This window comes from Wyeomyia smithii, chromosome 2 (assembly GCF_029784165.1).
Source record: "Wyeomyia smithii strain HCP4-BCI-WySm-NY-G18 chromosome 2, ASM2978416v1, whole genome shotgun sequence".
Taxonomy (NCBI): Eukaryota; Metazoa; Arthropoda; class Insecta; order Diptera; family Culicidae; genus Wyeomyia; species Wyeomyia smithii.
In genome coordinates this window covers 93,926,913-93,948,143 of record NC_073695.1, presented here as the reverse complement: position 1 = coordinate 93,948,143, position 21,231 = coordinate 93,926,913, and the positions used below count along the sequence as shown (strand labels likewise).

Below are 21,231 nucleotides of genomic sequence, written 5' to 3'. Positions count from 1 at the left end.
ATTTCAAAAACTCAAGTTTAAAGAGATTCGAGATGGTCGGTTTTTAAAATATTAAATTCATTTCAAAAGTTCAATTTTTTCAATATTTTGATATGAAAATTCAGATAAATTCTTAAAAGTTGATAGTCTAGATACATTTTTAAAAAATAAGGTGTGTAAAGTCGCTTAGTTTAGTAAGGCATATTCACAAAGTTTCATTTAATATTGAGAGGTCTGGTTGGCGCGAAAGCTGTCGAAAGCTGAAAGAATCTGTGAAAAAAAAATCAGATTTGAAATTGTAACCAGTAGTTTACAAGCGATAAAAACGATAAACGCTTAAACTTTAATATGGTACTCGTACACCATTGGCCATTCGGAAAATTAATAAGGTTATAAACTATTTATTATCCTGTTATACAATGATGGATGGTTCAGTAGCAAACACATCGATGTATTTCTACGGCAATTATACACCAGTAATTAAGAGTAAAATTTAATACTCATTATTGCTGAAAACCAGAACCCAAAGTGTATTTGAACTGATCTAAAGGCGATTAATCAACAGCGTTTATTGTCCTGTAAAACTCTGAAGATAGTTTTGATTGCCACAGTATTGAATCGCCTTTTTTATTAATACGAAATCATAAATTCTGCAGGTGATTTGTTCATTACAATGAAATATTATTAAATCAGAGGCCTTTCTTTCGTTCTGCACTTGATTTTTCAACCTATTACAGTGGTCTCTCAATGTGTAACGTAATAGCGCCTTGTAAAATAACGATCATGCTAACGTTGAACATATATGCAAACGGTAGTTACAGTACAAACGAAATTAACCTTTAATAACAAGTCTGCTTTAAAATTATATGTTATCAAATTGTCACTCTCCGCTATTATCAATGCACAAGTTTCACTACTACAATTAGAACAGGTACCTGTCACAAACGTGACATGCAACCTCATATGGCCCTCTCAATGGGACAATATCAGAATCAATTAGACGATAGCATGAAAAATAGAGCAAAGAGAATGGCCCGCTGCCAGCGCCATTACTGCGTTCCGATAATAATTAAAAACCTTTTGCCAACAATTTGTATGAGCAGCTACCAGCAACTTTAAAAAGTACCAATTCCAATTCCACACGAGGGTATATGGGGGTGCCGTATCACACTGGGAGCGTACTGGCACGGGGCAGATTAAAATAGTTCAGGTGCCAATTTGTGGCTTTCGTTGAACGTTTGGTCCCATTAGTGTAAAAACGCCCTGTGCACCAACTTAGTTAACCGATCAAATGTTTGGAAACCACCCCCTGCCATCGTCACGATATGAGCACTGAGTTGTGTAGGTTTTATTTTACACCCCTCCGATTCTATCGATGGCGTGAAACGAAAACACGCAAACATGAGTCAGAATTTTGAATGCCAAATGTGTGGTATTATAGTAGGGCGATGTTTTCGTCGCTTCTTGATTGGAAGTAAAGCGTGTTTTCTAGGGTGCCTGCTATAGAAATATTTAAATAATAAATAAATATAGGTATTTGAAAAATATAGGCCTACTGAATATTCTAAACCATTTATATTCTCATTCAGGTGAACGATACGATTTCGTAATCAACGCCGATCAACCCATTGGTGCTTACTGGATTCAACTGCGTGGTCTGGGCGAATGTGGCATCAAACGAGCCCAGCAGTTGGGTATTCTTCGATACGCCCGAGGTCCGTATCAGCCATCTTCACCACCACCAACTTACGATGTTGGTCTACCGCAGGGGGTGGTAAGTATGGCGTTGCGTATCCTAAACGCACTTTTCCCTACTGTTTTCACGCACTTTGTAATCATATATCACGCACCTACATGTACGACGAAAATCTATTTGTTTCATCTCTACGACAAACAAAACGCCAGCCCATTTGTAAATACTACGACAAACTCTTGTAAAAAGTTTTTATCCTCTTTGCGTTTATACGTTACTTTCGATTATGTACTATCTGTTGTGGTGAATATTCCTATTTCTCCATCGTCAGTAAAGGTAAATGTCTATCCGCAAAATTCTTCTCGCACACCATCTGCTGTTCTATGAAACTGCTGCTTAATGTGCCTACGTTATCGTTATTGGCAAGCGAAACAAATAAAAAATTTGTGTTTTTGTACATAACAATAGAACCAACGATTTGTGAGACACCGCACAAATACAATTTTGTACAAATTGTAAAAAAACTGTCCCTTCCATCTTAAACTCTAAGCTTCAATATGTACAGAAACGTTTGAAAACAAAAACACAAACCTATAGCTTATCTCCTACCAAAAGGACACAAACAAAAGCAGTAACCCAGTTTTTGGGTTGGATTCGTATGCCCCTACTCCAGACAAAAAGGCGTTTGGAAATAGCATATGACATCACAAATGGAGAAAACAGGGCCTACGTGTTGCATTCGGATTAGATACATCAACATTACTACTGCTCTCGATTGGCGGCTCCAGAATGAGAACGGTCAAGCGACCCCTGCAACACACCGGGTGAGACAACAATGTCACTAACACGTAGGACTACCCTACAGACAGAACCAGCAGGGTAAGTGCGAGGGTAAATAATTGAGGCCCGAGGGAAAGCAGTTTTTCGACTAGGTACCTTAACTATATCGAAGACGAACTTGAATGTGTTTTTCGAGCAATCTAATAGCGATGGATATTTTAGGTTATATTTATGTTTAAAAATATTGCAAAAGACCGGAATATATTGAAATTTGAAGTGTTTTATCTAATCTGTTGATAGAATACATATAACACTTTGAGTTTGAAGGAACTCTTCTTCACTCTTTACTTTCATAACTTTTCGCTTTACTTTTCTGTTCAAAGATGAGTATTTCATCCATAATCTAAAAGTCTCCTTTAGTTCTTTGGTGGGCTGGACTGTCGACCAAAGCATTGAAAAATACTTTAAATTAAAATTGAAATCCGTATCTTTTCACAGATAAGTAAAGCGAAAAGCTATGAAAGTGAAGAGTGAAGAAGAATTTGAAGCGAAGTGTATCAAAATATATTATCCTACTTATCCTGAGTATTCAAATTTTAGAATATAATACAAAACTTGTTCATGGAAACGCTAAGGTTTACAAAACCTAATTTTGTTTTTTCGAAATATAATTGAATTATAATTGATTTTCTTGATAAAACAATGTACTTTGCACCATTCTGCATAAACTGTTTTCTAAAATCACTCGTTTCGCTTGTCAAAACATGGTTAAGTTTTAATAGCTGTGCGGAAGTAAATCATAGATTTACTCTTCTAAAACTTTAGTTTCAAAATCGTTGTTTTTATTGATCATTAATTTTAGTAAGTCGATAACTTTATCAAAAACTATTCCTTTTCCATGTTTGGCCATCAGTTTCGTTATATTTGAGTTAAAAATTGTTATTTTTTTCAAAAATATTAGAAGCAGTCAATTTTTTGTAAGCCTTACTGAAAAGTTATGTATGTTTTTGTGTGATACAAACCTGCCGAAAGACCAGTAATTACCGGAAATATACTACAGCTTCAGGTTTACATTTAAGAGCCATATTTTGAAAAGAAATTTAATTTAGTTGAGCATTTTTTACAGAACTCTATCGATTTTTCATACTGTCAACTAACAAACAATTTTCGACCGCCATATAAACCTTCTTTTTATTTCTCAATGATTTAAACTTAAATAATTCATAAACGTTGATACCTATTCACGTTAAATTTAAGTTAAAACCATTTTTTTCTATTCACTATAATATGAGTTAGAATTACATGAAGTTGAAAAACTCAAAAGAGAGTTTCTAATCTAAATTTCAAGGGGCTTCGAATGGAATGAAACTTTGCACGTTTAATTGAATCAAGCAATTTTTCAGACTCTAATGAATTTTTTCATTAAATTGTATGCATTTTATCATACACATTTAAATCATTAATGCTCAGAAACCTTTGATTTCATTAAATAAAACTGTATGAGAATGGGTCAAAGAAAACTAAAAACATCTTTTGAAAATCATACACTGAGAAACTAAAATGCACCCTAAGATTAGAATTACAACAAAAAAGTGCATTTTTTCCTTTTTCTTTATGGAAACTTTAAGTTATACTATGGGAAAATGTCAGAATATTTTTTTTTCTTGAAGGTTAAGTTTTAGAGCACTTCCGAAACTGAATGATTATCCAATGATACAATGCATAATTCTTGTAGCCATTTTAAATCCAAAAACTTATAGAAATTATCAGTATTGCTTCACGTATCTACGAAAGAAAAATTATAGGAAATAATCAACTCTTCTCTATCAATATGTAATGTTAATTTTATTTGTTGTTTGTTCTGAACAATTTTTTTTCTCTGTGTAAAGTTTTTACAGAACATTATCAGTTCTCTACAACTCATTCTTAGGCAGTTACAAAGGGTTTTAAGCTACAATACTTTGATTAAGGTGGATGCTAAACACTGAATGAGAAATTTCACAAAAAATAAAGAACCATTATTATTATTAAAATGTTATAGCTCAAGATTGGCTTATATTACCACGGAGTGGTAAGCGCTTCTTACGTAAAATTTTCTGAGAAACACGATGAAACCATCAAATTTAAAATAAAATTAGCTGCATTGGCCGAAAAATGCAAATTAAGTTTCAAAATACAAAAATAATCTATCTGGCAACACTTCCGGTCAAAAATAATATTTTTTTCTGGATTCCTTGGTTTATTTTGTTCAAAATTCACCTATCACTATTTTCCGAGTGTCTTACGTCTATAAATTGTGAAAAAATTAATTACGAAGTTTACAACTTTTTTCGTGAAAATGTCATAAATCAAGATTGGCTTATATTACCTCGGGATGATAGTTGTTTCTTATGTGAAATTTTCCTAGGAACACGATGAAATTATCAAATTTAAAATCAAAATGGCAGCATTTGCCGAAAAATGTGAATTTAGTTTTCAAATACAAAAATAATTTATCTGGCAACACTTCCGGTCAAAACTTATATTTTTTCTGGATTTTTTGGTTTATTTTCTTCAAAAATCATCTATCAGTATTTTTCGGACATCTTACGTCTATGAATTGTAACAAAAAGAAAAAATAGATTTTTGACAAAAATTGCGCGACTTTGCAATAAAGAGGGGGTCCTGGAGGGGGGTATTTCAATCGACACCAAAATTGGGATTTTTCCAAAGAGACAGTAGATGAATAATTCTCCCAACTTTGAACAAAATCTGTGATGGTCGTGTCCAAGTGGCATGTACATTTCGTATGGAATGACCCATATTTGATTTTAAATGTGACAATTTTATAGTGTTCCTGATAAAATTTAAGACAAAAGACACTCGTCAAATTGAGGTTTTATGAGCACTACAACTCTCCCAGCTGGTTTCGAGGTACGATGCCGACCTAACAAGCCAGTCGTCGTAGATTCGAGTCTTGGCTCGGGAGAAGACTGTTAGTGTCAGTAGGATCGTAGCGCTAGCCCTACAATTGTCCTGTACACTAAACAGTTGGCTGCGAAGTCTGTGTCTGTGTAATAAACAGAAGGTCGAGTTCCGAATCGGAATGTAACACCAAGGCTTTGCTTTGCTTGCCTAAACTGGGTTGAATTTGATCACCTTTTTTAATGTATCTTAAATATTTTCAGAATATACTGAATACAATACTGTTTGATATTTTTAAAACAGGTACTGGCATGCATTGACCATGCATTTACACCACTCATTATTCCGGGTTGACTTTGATCACTTCATTATTTTGATTAATTTGGAGTAAAACTTTGCTGCTTAATTAAATTGAACAGCCTGAAACGACTTAAATGAGTTAATAAATATGGAAAGCAATTTGGGGGCCATTCTCATTCTACGGGAACAGTTCATTTTGGCGAATGTCCAAGATTTATACAAAATTTTCAGAATATATATGAATGATTATCCACGGAGAGAGAAGGTGATCTAAAATCATCAAATACTAGTCCATATGCTGGCCCGGATTTGAGGGGGGGGGGCAAGGGGGCAAATGCCCCGGGCCTACCGACGCGAGGGGTCCCCCTAGACGAAGTGAAGACCTTTTTCCAGCGGAGTAAAGGCGTAGAACAAGTTTTCGTCGAAAGTTTTTGAGCAAGAAGAGCCCCATGAAAAAATCTGCCCCGGCCCCCCAACACCCAAATTCGGCCCTGTCCATGTGGAATATGTTTTATGCAATTGTCCAAATTTGCATGTTACTTTTCGTCTTGGGTTGTTATTTAGAAAAAAATATGTAATACGCTATGGAAATTATTGGAATTCAACATTGCCTTCGAGGAAAAACTTGCAAAAATAATAATTGAAATCATTGTTATAATATTTGTTTATTTGTTTTGAATCTGCTTGAGCCGATTGTTTGTATGCAACAAAAATCGTCAAAAATACACTTTATTATCAATTATTAAAAACAAAAACACTTCAAATAACAGAAAATGCATGAATAGTAGCAATGTAGATATATATCAACAAAACCAGTGAAGATTACGACAAACCCCAAGCACTACGATGTCTTACAAGGGAGGGAGGGGGGTTTGAAAAAGTAGGAAAATATGCTTACTTAATTATTGAATGGGCCCTAAGCGCGCAGAAAATTTGACTTTATATTTTAAAAATGTTGAAACTCGAGTTCTGCTTGTAATACCTCAGGGCGATAAAAATTACTCAGGGCGATTTTCCGAGTAAAATTTGATCAGAAACACGATGAAATTGTCAAAATTGAAATCAGAATCAACTCATTTGCCGAAAATGCAATTTGGGTTTTTAAATGCAGAAATAACATGTTCGGAAACACTGCTGCTCAAAACTAAACCCTTTTGTTTGAATTCCTTAACTAATTTTACTATGCAATGCATTTTGTGTAACTTGTGTATGTAGTTAAGGAGAAAAGTAATCTCTCTTCGCGGAAAGAAGGATCAATAAAAAAAATGTTGGTTCATTTTTTTCACTTTTCAACGAGACATGTGTTCATGTTACAAAGCAATTTAAATACACTAAAGTCGCTTTTTACGCGGGGGATACGAGCCGCGTAAAAAAACCGCGTAAATTCCATCCGTAAAACCATCGTTAATTTTGCATTCCGAGAGAAGGGGAACCGAAATCCGGGCAAAAAAAATACCGCGTAAATTCCGGAATCCGCGTAAAATAAACCGCGTAAATTCCGGAATCCGCGTAAAAAAAACACGTAAATTTCGGAATCCGCGTAAAAAAACCGCGTAAAAAGCGACTTTAGTGTATGCATCAAAATGATTATTTAGATCGACTATAAAATATCTCGAGAATTTTTAGTGAATCTAAAAAGGGTCATGATCGGAACAGTCCGAAAGTGTACCTGATCGGAACAATTTTTCAAATGCTAGATTTCTCCACTGTTTATAGAAAAAAAAATTCAAATATTCACCGGTATCATCAAACAACTTCTTTTGATGATGTTCAGAAAGTTTCATTGAGAGTAATACTATTAGTATAAAAAGTCTAAAAAAATGAATCTTTTTCGGTCACAATTCGCCCTTAAAATTATTATCATGCATTTTTTTCAAGCAGTGATAATGGAACGAAATAGGGTAATCGCTCCTATATTCATCCCATCACGCCTTTTTGATCAATTTATTGTCAAATTTAACCATATTTTCAACGTAAAACTTGAGTGATGAATGACCAAAGGGTTAAAATCACTCCCTTATAAACAAATATTAATAATAATAATAATAACGTAAAACTTTCAACCACTTGACAAAATCAAGAAACAAATAGATTTACTTTCAAAAATTTGTAGAAATTTGACGGTAAATTGGACAAATGAGAGAAATAAGATGAATATTGGTGCACCTAGCTGTTGAGATGAATAATGGAGCGATTACCCTACTAAAAGATATAGTGTATTCATCAGTAAAATACTTCTATAACATTTAAATTTTTTGGGAACTTTTCTTGCGTAAAACATTTGCTTCAAAGTTGGAACTATTGATGGATTGCGATAGCCTGTTTTGTATCATGACCGGAACAGCATTGAATCATGATCGGAACAGTTTACTTCTAAGACTTCACCGTGAGAAAAACGCGTTTGAAAATTAACAACGAGAATTTATTTTTTTAACTTTCAAGAAAACTTTGAAGTTAAAGATTTCTAATCCCTATTCAACATTTTCGGGTCTATAATACACATATTATGAGCACGTTGTTAACGTTTAAACCTTTTTTTAAGCAATTTCGATTTGTACTGCAGAGGCACTGCTACTCATAACTCTGGATTTTTTGTGAATTTAGAAACGGGTCTTTGTGGGAGGAAAATTAACAGTATTTGGCATCGTTGGCCATCAAAAACCCAAAAAAAATGCAAAATTCTGGGTTGTATTGACGACATAATGATCGATTTCACTTTGATAACTCATGCAAAAGTTTTTGTTAGAAAAACCTTTTTTCCTTGCGAGTGCCCATTCAGAAATGTTAGGGATAGGTTTAGGCAATTAAACTGTCTACCTAGAAATATTTGGATATTCAAAAGGATCTGAAATAAATGGCTGGTAAGGTTTTAATACATTTTTTTCCGATCATGATACATATTCTTAGATAAGATAAATCAATATATTTTCATACAGGGTGACAAAAAAGTCCGGTCACACAGGAAAATCTCAATATTTCAAAGAATAAGTAGAAAATCTGAATCTGGTTTTCATAGCTTTATTCAGTAACTCATAAAGATACTTCACAGACGATATCTCGGAATTACACCACCATTCTCTGATCGAACCAGCTCCAGACTCCTCGGAAAGTCGTCGCAAGCGGCACGCACGTGCTCCATCGGCATCTCGTCCCAGATTTTCGTGATAACTCGCTTGAATTGCTCCAACTTTGTTATTTTATAGTCGTTCAGCTCCGACATCATGTATACCCACACGAAATAATCCAGTGGATTCAGCTCCGGAGACGACGGAGGCCATTCATTCTTCGGAATGAAATCGGTCAATTTATCGTCTTATTTGGAACCGGGAAACGTTCAGCTTTTCCGCAGGAGCTTGCTGGAGGCTCACACTCCAAACTCGATCATTTTGGCGATTGACTGTTTGCTTCAAAACGAACAGCTTCTCGTTCGAAAAAATACTCTCGTCATCTGCGCGCCAACCGAGCAACTCCGTTGGTACCTCTTGTCCTTTGTAGCTTTGGTAACCCCATGAACCACCTGTTTTTTGTACGGTGTAAGTTTTGAATCCTTGCGCAAAAGCAGTCGGATTGATTTTCGGTTCATTTTTAGCTTCCGTGCAGATTGGGCGGGATTCCGGCGATTCCGGTCTCGTATAATCTTTTTCAGCCTTGGAGTTCTCACATGAATATCCGGTTGATTCCGAGCGGTTTTAGGTGTTTGAATATGTGTCCGCGTTTGTACCCTTCCACATATTCAGCGATAACAGCTGCTCCTAACTCTGCCGTGGCTCACAACTCAATGTAAACACTGCACAGAAACGAAACTCTGCCACTTTGGGCAGCAAAGTTATCCCTTTCATTTGACATATAGATGGCACCAGAGAGATAATTTAAAGATAATTTAAAGATAATTTATTGATTTAAATTTCATCTGACATCGTGGTCTTAATGAATGGTTTTAAAACTAGTCTAAAGTTAAAAATACAGTTCGCAAGCGTTGTCTAAAACTGACACAAGAAACATTAAAGTCGAAAACGTGATAGCCTTCTTGAAAACGTCTCCGTATTGTGTTGACTGGATCGTTATCACCGTATACGGTGTTCCTCGGTTCTGGCAAAATAAGTTGCCGTGGACGCAGTACACGTGCGGGAGCATAAATTCTCATGCGCTCCAGCAAGCAGGCACTATCGATTTCTCCGCGCAGTATTTTAGCGCCAAACACAGCTTGGTTTATATTTCGACGGGACTCCAGTGGCTCTATACCCAATAGGGCACATCGATGTTCGTAAGGGGGCAGGTCGTTGGGATTGCGCCATGGAAGTCTTCTTAGCGCACGACGGACAAATTTATGCTGAACAGATTCGATTCTGGATTTCCACACAGCTTCATAAGGTGACCAGACGACCGATGCGAACTCGAGTATCGAACGAACTAGGGAACAATAGAGGGCACGTAAGCAGATGGGGTCAATAAGGTCGCTTGCCATTTTCAGAACAAAACCTAGTTGACGATTGGCTTTTTGGATTATCGCGGAATAATGCAGCTTGAATGTGAGTTGGTAGTCAAGCAATACTCCAAGATCCCTGACTTCGTCAACCCGTTCGAGTATCTGATCACCGATGACATAGTTGTATAGGATAGGTCCTTTAAGTCGTCGATATGAAATCACGTAACACTTTGCCACACTCACTACCAGGAAGTTTGACTTGCACCAATGAACGAATTTATCCAGTAGCTTCTGGAGTTCTCTGCAATCAGCTTCATTTCGTATGATCAGGTAGATTTTCAAATCGTCAGCGTAGATTAGTACTCCACCATTCGCAAGAAGTATCGTCACGTCGTTAAAAAATATCACAAACAGCAGTGGACCCAGATTGCTTCCTTGAGGCACGCCAGAGGAGGGGGTCAAGCTTTCAGATACTGTTGATCCAATTTTTACGAAGAGCTGTCTGTTGCTCAGGTATGAGCGAAGCCAGCTGCAAATATTGTCGGACATTCCAAGACGATGCAGCTTAGCAAGGAGGATATCGTGATTAACGGTGTCAAATGCGGCTTTGATGTCGGTGTAACGGATGCAACGTGTAGGCTACAGGCGACCCCAGAGAAGTGTGACCGGACTTTTTTGTCACCGTGTAAATCTACGTCGGAATTGCTTTGAATTATCGTTTCGGTAAACTAGACAGATAAATTGTATTGATAAACGTAATTTGTTTATGATTTCATGCGTTATTAATTGGTGAACACGTGACATGAATATTTATGTACCGTAAACCGGGGTGACTTTGATCAGCGGGGTAACTTTGATCACTCTTCCTCTTTTTTGAATTTGTGATGAAAAGCGCTTGTAGAGCTTGAGATTTGTCGTAACCTTTACAGACTGTGTTTAGATATGTGTAGATTGTCACTATTTTATACATTTCCTGCTATTTAAAAAATGTTTTTCATGCTAAAATGTGAATAGAAAATAAACTGGATTTTGAGCGTTTTTTATTGTATACAAACAATCGGTTCAAGCAGATACAAAACAACTAGCTGCGATACGTAAAGATTTTCAATTTTGTTCCCAGATTAGTTCTTAAGATAAAAAAAATACTGTCACAATGATTTTCACAATTATTTTCGCATTTTTTTTCACAAAAGCAATGATGAGTCCCAATAATCTCGTAGCATATTACATGTTTTCTTCTTAACGACAACCCAAGACGTCATGTAACATTCAACTTTGGATTATTGGATAAGGCATATCCTACGTGGACTAGTTTCTGGTTATTTTAGACCTCCCTTTCTCCCTGTGTACAATCGTTCATATGCATTTTAAAAATTTTGTATCAATCTTGGATATTCGTCAACACAAACTATTCACGTGGTATGTGAATGTCCTCCAAATGGCTTTTCATGTTTATAAACACATTCAATTTGCTGTAGACTGTTCTAATTTGTTAAAGGAGTAAAGTTTCACTCCAGATTCATGGAAACAATGAAGTGGTCAAAGTCACCCCGGAATGATGATTGATGAAAAAAAATTAAGCATATTTAAAAACAGCTGAAATGTTACTAAACTTTTGAAGTAGTTACTGGATCTTACTTATTGCATACCAGTCCTCATTATAAAAATATCAGACATCTCTATATTCAGTATATTCTCAATATATTTAAGATATATTCAAAAAAGTGATCAAAGTCACCCCAGTTTACGGTACCATGAAAACAGTCTAAATTGTTCCGATCACGATGCATTACCTTAACCAATTTCAACTTTAAATTGCTTTGTAACATGTACACGCGTGTCGTTGAATTAAATAGCTTTCATTTGCTGATACACACGAAAAAAATACCGTAGAACGGGGTGAAAAGAAACAGTCTGCGATATATCTTGCACTGTACAAAAAATACTATAATGTATAGAATGAGTATAAAAGTTTTAAAACATGGGTCTTGCCTCCCTTTATTAAAGGTGTAACGTCCATTTTGATAAAATAAGTAATTCATTGTTTTATTGAAAAAAATGTTGCATGTTTCTATTCACCCCGCAATGGGGCGAATAGAAACACTCGCCAATAAAATACGTTTTCCTTGTTCTGAAAGAAAATTCTAGTTTTAATTTGAAGAAAACAGAACAATTGCATCATATTTATTGATATGAGAGGCAAGAAAACGATTTAAAATATCAAAATAGTAGAAATGTTCGGTTTATTACTTCATGTTTGTTATCTTATGAATGAATATGTTCTATTAGAGTCCTTATTAGGAACAGAAGGACTCGGGTTGGGTCGAGCATTTCCACCGGTCTGGCATCTTCCGGCGTTTCATCTAGGACAAGACATCCGGGAACATTTTGTCTTGGTGGAACTGAAACCTTGATTCATATCTCTTAGGTTAGGCCATGTCGAGCACTATGCAGCAGATAAATCAAACTTTCATCACGTTTTTTGAAACTAGCGTTGAAACTAGCGTGGTGGTGGATTGAAGTCTAAAGGTAACATCCGATTTATCCGAGTATTTGATTCTATATTTCGTAACCGCTTGACAAAAAAACAGTTTTTTTACGTTTTTGGACTTTTTTGTTGGTAAGTCCTGACCATGGGCTTAAAAAGCACAATACATGATCTACATCATTTTACTTATAAAACAATATAGCATTTCTCAAATCTACATGTTTTGGTACAAAAAATAGCCGCTACGGCGTTGTTTCTATTCACCCCGTTATTCTGAGAACCGCGAGTTTTCCATGAAACATAGGTAACGTGGTGATGAATACCTTACGGCAATTCCTTAATTCAGCGTAAAAACTTGAAATGCTTAACTACCGACCCAGTATATCACACGAACAAGTTCTAAGTGAAGCAGAATGGCTTCCACAGACAAAGTTTTTTGGTACTCGGAAACGTTCAGAATTTAAACCCCCATTTTGCATTTTTTTAAGCAAACCGACAGTAGTGCTGCTAACTCAAAAATGGGTTTGCAGGACTTGTTTACTATTGAACTATCTAAGAAAATATTTTTTGCATGGTTTTCAAATGTAATCGAAGACTTAAAATCGCATTTTTCAAGTTCGGAAGTTTTGTTTCTATCCGCCCCACTGTTTCTTTTCGCCCAGTTTTACGGTAAGTATTTTGCTATACCAAATCATGAATTAGCCAAAATTATGAAAAAAAATGATTGCATTTGATTTGCATTCGAAACGGTGGTCCAACTATCGAGCCGACAAATAAGCTACTATCAATTTAATTAAGAGATTAGTGGCTCATTTGTGATTTTGTTAGTATACAATATAATCAGAAAAAAAATCGTGGAAACTTAGTTAATGCCGATGCAACATAGCGTGGAGCATCATACTTGCTTGTTACCACTTCCCTACATTTCTAGCAACATACAAAAGGAAATTATGCGAAAGCAAGACCTGCATTCACAACGAAACCATTCACAGTAAGAGACGAGACCAGAAACCATTCTCTCATCCTGGCGTTACAACCGCCTGCAAGAACGTTATCAAAACTTCTTTGTCTTTGTCCAAACTTGTGTATTTCCACCAAATTAGGTCATGAACCCACTGGATGCCCAATGCAACAGACAGCGAGATGACGCTATTTGTGTGAGCCAGCTGAAGAACGCCCGGGAAATCGACCGAAGTCTGCTTCAGGAAAAACCCGACGTAAAGATATTCCTACCATTCCGATTCTATCTGTACCGGCCGGAGGAACTGTTCCAGCCCAACACGTACAATCGATTCCTGGGTTTGTATATAGCTCTGGTTTTGTTTTGCCTTCCGTGTCTATTTTAAATTTTGCAGTCGCCCCCACCGGAGATCATGTAATTTCGCTGATTGATGAAATTTCGTACCTGTCGGCTCCCGCTCCCCTGCTGTCGCAGTATGACGATATTAATCCGGAACAGTTCTGCAACGGAGACAACCGACCGGCGGATTGTGGCGCCAATTGCATGTGTACTCACAAAGTTGACATTCCACTTAATGCTATTGTTGAAGTTGTGCTGGTCGATGAAGGTAAAGATGATGTACCCGCTTTTCTACAGTTTCTGGTTTAAATGGATTGTTATTTCTTCTATCAGTTCAACAACCGAATCTCAGTCATCCGTTCCATCTGCATGGTTACGCGTACAACGTAATCGGTATCGGTCGCTCGCCGGATTCCAATGTTAAAAAAATCAACTTGAAACATGCTCTCGATCTGGATCGTCGTGGTTTACTGCACCGACAGTTCCAACAGCCTCCTTTGAAGGACACAATTGCTGTTCCAAACAATGGCTACGTAGTGCTGCGCTTCCGTGCCGATAATCCTGGTAAGTTGTTTGGTCAATCCACAAAACTCTGACATCCACTTGAAATTTCGTTACTTTCACTAGGTTTCTGGTTGTTCCACTGTCACTTCCTGTTCCACATCGTGATAGGAATGAACTTGATCCTCCAAGTCGGCACGCCTGCGGATTTACCCCCGATACCGCCCAACTTCCCGACTTGTGGCGATCACTTACCTCCGATTCAGTAACGCAATGGATTCAATCTAGACAAATAGACAAGAAAACTAACCCCAGTTTAGCAAGCAAAAACGGCACAAGCAAAAACTTTTCGGCTGCAATTACTGACCAGAAAGTATACTCACTAGTCTGAAAAGTTCACGAGCTTTAGTGGAGGGGTTCCTCATTCTGCTCAACTGCAAACAGCATGCACGCAAAATCAACCGTTGAACATCTACCGGAAGCAAAAATACGAGTAGCTGCGAACAGATTAGATTCACTAATTTTTGTTTTGGAAAATGTAACGCTATTCCCTAGGTTTAGTTGTGAGAAACTGAGAATACTCCCTGCAGTAAGAAACATTATACCAACATGCTGACAGTGCTTTGTTTAGATTATAGGACCGAGATTTTTTCGTTTTAATTTATAGCATTTCGATTGATAAGTAACTTAATTTAATAGTTAGGCAATTGCTGCTCAAGGCAGAGCACAAATGCTTGGCGCAGTAAGCTAGAAGCATGTGAGACAGCAAATATTTAGATGCACTGCGCCAATACTTCACCATTCCATACTGCCGGATTAAACTTAGAACCATCTCATTCTTCTTCTAACTTTATCATTTCAGATTACCGATTAATCGTCAAACACAATCATTTTCATTGCTATTTTAAAGTTTGCCCAGATGATTTATATTACCAGACAGTGTGCCACCATATATTTATACCTTTTTTTTGTTTTACATTTGTGTTTTTCTTGTTTGTTTTCAATGTTTTTCTTTTCTTTTCGGATAATCAGGTTTTAGGATATTTCACGCATTCGGTAAAAAACAAGTGTAAATATGTGTAATACTCAAACAAATTCATACCATATACGTTTCACATCTTACATTACATAATGCACGTAACTGTATTCTTCTCGAAGCGCACGTACTTTTCCAGACCGCATTTAACTTTTTTACACCCAAACTTTCTAGCATCTCCTCGACGACGACAACAACGACGACGCCCGGCGTTAGAAAATTTCGCCACTCTTTTAGCGAAGCCAACGAAACACAGACATTTTTCGATCCGGAAAAGTTGTAAATACTCATTCCCCAAAATGACCCAAACAAAGCCCTGCCATCGTTATTTGCTAGTCCACAAACGTATACAAAGAGTGGCAACAAGTTTTCGCGTGAGGAAAATGCAAATTTAATTTACACCCTCTCCAGCTTTCGTCGCCCGGCACCGCCTTCTATACTCACAGGTCCCAAAACGACTCTACAGCATCGTGAGAGTGGTTGAAACTTTAACGCTTAACTCCAGTGTCATTATAGATAATAGTGAGATTATTTCGTTTTTTTGTTTCGGTCAAGATATCTTACTCAAATGTAGATATCACAGCGTAAATTTCAACCGTCACTGATTGTTCGGCACTTTAACTGAACCTCAAAACAATCATTTGATCTGTGTTTCAATAAGACACTGGAGTCGAAACTGTTTGATTCATTCTAACGAATATCGCTCTCGAACAATTTACAACAATTATCATCCCTTATTTTCACATACATCGCACACTGCACCCACTGTGAAGCAAACTGCTGAAGGGGAAAAACATTAGCTCATTAATTATAGCAGAATTAAATGTTTGGCTGATCTTTCATTGTTCAATTATCAATCATAGAATTATTATTATTATTATTATTATTATTATAAACACACATACAATGTTGCAAAATCCAGACATCGCGTATACTCAAGAAGGTGCTCAATTTACGAAGTAATAAATTGAGTCCCACTTTTTTGTGTACTACCACCAAAAACGATTAAATTATGTGTAAAAAAACCGTGTACATAAAATATGTGATTTATTCTTTTCCTTCCTACACCTCCACCCGTTTCACCTTAATTCGAGGCAAATCATTGTCTTCTCCACCTTACCTGTTGTAAATATACTTTCTCGGTGATAAACCAGCCTTCGTAACCTACTGTACAGAACAAATTGTAAATTAGATGCAAATGACGCTTTCGTTATCTTTCCTGTGCTGGCGTTAATCTTTCGCTCTTCATCTTCTATATTTCGCCACAAAACGGTCGAAAATAATCTTCCCAGGTAAGTCGGTAGATATTTCTGTACATAACACACTCAGAAAACTTCACTTAAACATAGCAACCGGCATCGCGTGGCAGAGGCCAAAATTAATTTAGCTAAGTCCGACTTTTCTATTCAGTGCCAATTTTGATGTCATCGCCATGACACTTTAACTGATATTTAGCTGGCGTGTACGAATATACAGAGCTACCGAAGAACACTCCTCTCGTAAAAGTTTCGAAAAGTTTAATCAAGCAAATTGAATTATTAATTCCTAGATCTTGCCAAATTACACATTTGAGTTTTAAAAATCTACACGAATAAGGAGGAAAAAATCACAATCACAATCTTCGGATTACACAGTCCATAAACGATGATGACAGCAAAATTGTGCAATCCTGCTGACTAAACTAACAGTACTATCGCAGCAAAACACCCACGTTTCCAAAATTGTGGATGTGCCCGAATGTGAAAATTACTGCCAACTAATCTACTTTTATTCTGTTCCTTTTTTTTTTTTTTCCACAATCCATCCGTGCATGATTTCGGTACACCCACAGGTTCTCAACCCACTTGACGCCGTGTGCAATATGCCCCGAGCTGACGCCATATGTGTGAGCAATCTGCGAAGCGCCGCCCGTGTCGACAAAGCCCTTTTTACCGAGCGGCCGGATGTAAAGATTTTCCTGCCGTTCCGGTTCTACTTTTACCGGGTGGAGGAGCTGTTCACACCTAACACGTACAACAAATTCTTAGGTGAGTTTCGAAAGCGTAGATGGAGGTTTTGTGGTTAGGAAGTCTTATCCACTTTTTGTTCAGTGCGGTAATTTACAACAAACTAAGTGTTATAACACCAAGTGGCTAACTCGAATAATTGTTATGTGGCAAATTGTGAAAGTTCAAAACCTCTTTGGTTTCATACAGAGAATAACTTTCTCGATTCCGAATATTCTGTTCAGTAAAAACGTGAATTCATACAAAAACCAGCGAACATTCCCGGTGAATCCAAACAAACAGACTGGTGCACCTACCTTATACGGATCAGTCGAAGAGCAAATACGTAGCATAAACATTTCCTGTAAGAGATAACAAAACCAAATGACTATTTCCCACGCCAAGAAGCAAAAATGGCTACTCTTCTTGGCTGTTTGATCGGTCAAAGCGGTTCCACTGCAAGCATAAAAATGTTTATTTGATATCTTATACAAGAAACAATATGACTTCTGTCGCAATAGAAGATACTTGGTAGGACTCTTGGTATAATGGCACAACTTTTTTTTTCTTCTCAAGAAGTATTAGATTCACTCGAGTTGTCTTCGGCACAGCTTAGAAAAGCAATGCTGAAATACAAGTGGATGTCTTTAATCTTCAGCATTTGAATATATTATAACTTGTTTTTGTTTATGGGTTTTCAATTTTAAACTGATATCTGTTCGTGACGCAGTAATTTAAATGGGACACCTCGGCTACTTGAACCATCCAACTGAGGGCGGTCGCGTTTTCGGTAGCTTGGACTTTTAATAACTATATATCTTCAAAGCTGGTATTTTCCGACAGTGCGTCTTTCAAAGGCTTATTACTTATTTTGAATTGGTTTCTACTAGAGATGGTCAGGTACGGGTATTTTTACCCGATACCCGTACCCGACCCGTACCCGACGGGTTCGGGTCCGGTTTCGGGTAACGCCAAAGAATATTTTTCGGGTTCGGGTCGGGTACGGGTAATTTAAAAACCAAGGCTTCGGGTTCGGGTCGGGTACGGGTTTGAAAAATTCTCAACTGGTCGGGTACGGGTCGGGTACGGGTAATTCGATTTTCGTGCATTATGAGAATTTAATTATTAACTTTTCTAGCCTAGGTGTTTTAGCATAGTCTTGGTCTGGGAGGGAAAAACGGATACGAAGCAGCACGAAGTTGCATCGGTAACGGTGTCATTGATTTCTATAGAAGAATGATTGCATTTTGCTCGACCGTGGACAAATAGTCCGCTTTGCTAAGCGGTTCAGCCACAATTTTCAAGACCCGTATTTTTTTTTTTTTTTTTTTTAAAGGTGGCGGGGAAATCTGCAAACAGACACCTGAGAAGAGAACTCAGGGTGTGGGGATGAGACTAGGGGAGAGATGCTGGGGTAGTTGCACTCGCCCAGACACCTACTGATCCCTGTCCCGACCCACTAAAACCCCTCCAGTCTCCAGCCCTGGTCTTCCCGGAACGACGGTTAAGTATTACGTCGGGGAGTGGCTTTTGTGCGTGATGCACCCTCTTTACTCTTATAACCTCCTAGCTAACTACCTGGAGACTGGTAATTAGCTACCACTGGCGTGTTGGTGGTTGACCCGCCACACACGTTGCAGCTCCAGAACAATCTGAGAGGCGGCCACACAGACCGCGTTCCAGATGTCCGGGTCGTCGCACATCCTCCGGACTAGATTGTCCGGAGTAGTGCCAGGCCCGCTCACAGCCATCATGTTGCTCCTCGCTCTTGCGAAACGGGGGCATACGAAGAAGACATGCTCAGCAGTCTCCTCCTCCTCCACGCACGCGGGACACATGGGGGACACCGCGTGTCCGAACCTGTGCAGATATTGCCTGAAACAACCATGGCCTGACAGGATTTGTGTCAGGTGGAAGTTCACTTCACCATGTCGTCTCCCGACCCAGCCGGATATCTCCGGTATGAGTCGGTGCGTCCATCTGCCCTTTGTGGAGTTGGACCATTCCCGCTGCCAGCGGAGCATCGAGAATGACCTTCCGGTACCTCGTATGCCCCTTGTGTCACGTTGGTCGAAACACTCTCTGTCCTCCTTGGTGGCGATGCTGATAGGCATCATGCCGGACAAGACACAGATTGCATCGTATGACACCGTACGATACACACTCGCAACTCTCAGGCACATGAGCCTGTAGGTACTTTCCAGTTTACCACGGTAACTGTTAGTACCTAGCGCTCTGGACCACACTGGCCCACCATACCTAAGTATGGACGAAACCACGCTGGCAAGAAGTCTTCGCTTGCTGCCATAAACCGCTGAGCTATTGGACATCATACGAGATAGTGCTGCAATAGCCGATGAGGCCCTCTTACAGGCATAGTCGACGTGACTCCCGAACGTGAGCTTGTCGTCCACCATAACCCCCAAGAGCTTCAGGGATCGCTTCGAGGTGATGGTGCAGTCTCCGACTCTGACCACCGCCTGTTGCTCCGATTTACGGTTGTTCACAACCGTGACCTCCGTCTTATGATGCGCGAGCTCCAGTTTCCTGAAGCGCATCCAGTCCTCGACCTTGCGTATACAGTGCGCGGCCGTCAACTCGACCTCCTCGATAGACTCGCCGTAAACCTCCAGCGTTATGTCGTCTGCAAAGCCGACGATCACAACCCCTACAGGGAACTTGAGTTTCAACACTCCGTCATACATGACATTCCACAACACCGGGCCCAGGATAGAACCTTGCGGAACTCCTGCGGTAATTGGGACGCACTTCTGACCCTCCTCCGTGTCGTAAACAAGTACTCGATTCTGGAAATAATTTTCCAGAATCTTGTACAGCGACACCGGTACATGGATGCTCCTGAGCGCGAGCGCTATGGAGTCCCAACTGGCACTATTGAACGCATTCTTCACGTCGAGCGTGACGATTGCGCAGTAGCGTATTCCCCTTCTCTTGCGCTGGATTGCTACCTCCGCCGTCTTGATGACGGAAGAGATTGCGTCCAGCGGGGACCTGCCCTTCCGGAAGCCGAACTGGTTACTTGCCAGACCGTGTACACCCTCCGTGTACCTCACCAGTCTGTTGAGGATGATCCTCTCAAGCACCTTGCCCGCGGTGTCCAGCAGGCAGATAGGCCTATATGCCGATGGGTCCCCTGGCGGTTTCCCAGCCTTCGGCAATAAGACCAGTCTCTGCCGCTTCCACCTGTCCGGAAAGAGACAGTCATCCAGGCACCTCTGCATGACTGCCCTGAACAGCCCGGGGGCCGTTTTTATCGCCAGCCTGATCGCCAGGTTAGGGATACCATCCGGTCCCGGTGCCTTGCTCACCTTTAGGGATTTGGCGATCACGATGAGTTCCTCATTCGTAACCCTTGCCTCCTCCCCTGCCTCGACACGGCTGTCGTCGCTCACGGATTGGATGCTCGGCAGGTTGGCCGACCATCTCTGGTCTATGTCTGAGATACTGGAACGTCGGACGTGAGACTCGACTGCCGGAGGCCAAGGACTTGGCTCGTGGCGTGGAAAGAGTCCCTCGATGATACGCTCCAGCATCGCTGGTGATCGCTCTGCAGGCGCCAGCGCGCCTTTAGTCTTGGCCATTACGATCCTGTAGGCGTCACCCCACGGATTTGTATTGGCACTCGCACATAGCCTATCGAAGCAGGCCCTCTTGCTGGCCTTTATCGCACTCTTTAGCATCGATCTTGCCGAACTGAATGCTGCGCGGCGCTCTGTCCTCTCTTCTTCGTTTCGCGCACGCTGCATCCTCCGTCTTGCACGGAGGCACGCACTGCGAAGGTCGGACCCGTATACTATCAAACTATTGTATATTACATA

At 39.2% G+C, this 21,231-nt stretch overlaps 1 protein-coding gene across 2 annotated transcripts in view; it reads left to right on the top strand.

The window, feature by feature from the left end:
- Positions 1 to 21,231, top strand: part of LOC129725264 (uncharacterized) — a 343,698-nt gene that overhangs the window by 308,841 nt on the left and 13,626 nt on the right. Inside the window, exons 5-9 of one of the 2 annotated variants that reach the window (XM_055680858.1) lie at positions 1,569 to 1,753; positions 13,674 to 13,869; positions 13,926 to 14,138; positions 14,204 to 14,434; positions 14,498 to 17,232. In XM_055680858.1, the coding sequence (XP_055536833.1) occupies positions 1,569 to 1,753; positions 13,674 to 13,869; positions 13,926 to 14,138; positions 14,204 to 14,434; positions 14,498 to 14,640 (968 nt within the window). In that variant the 3' untranslated portion in view covers positions 14,641 to 17,232. The other variant, XM_055680857.1, reaches the window with a different exon arrangement.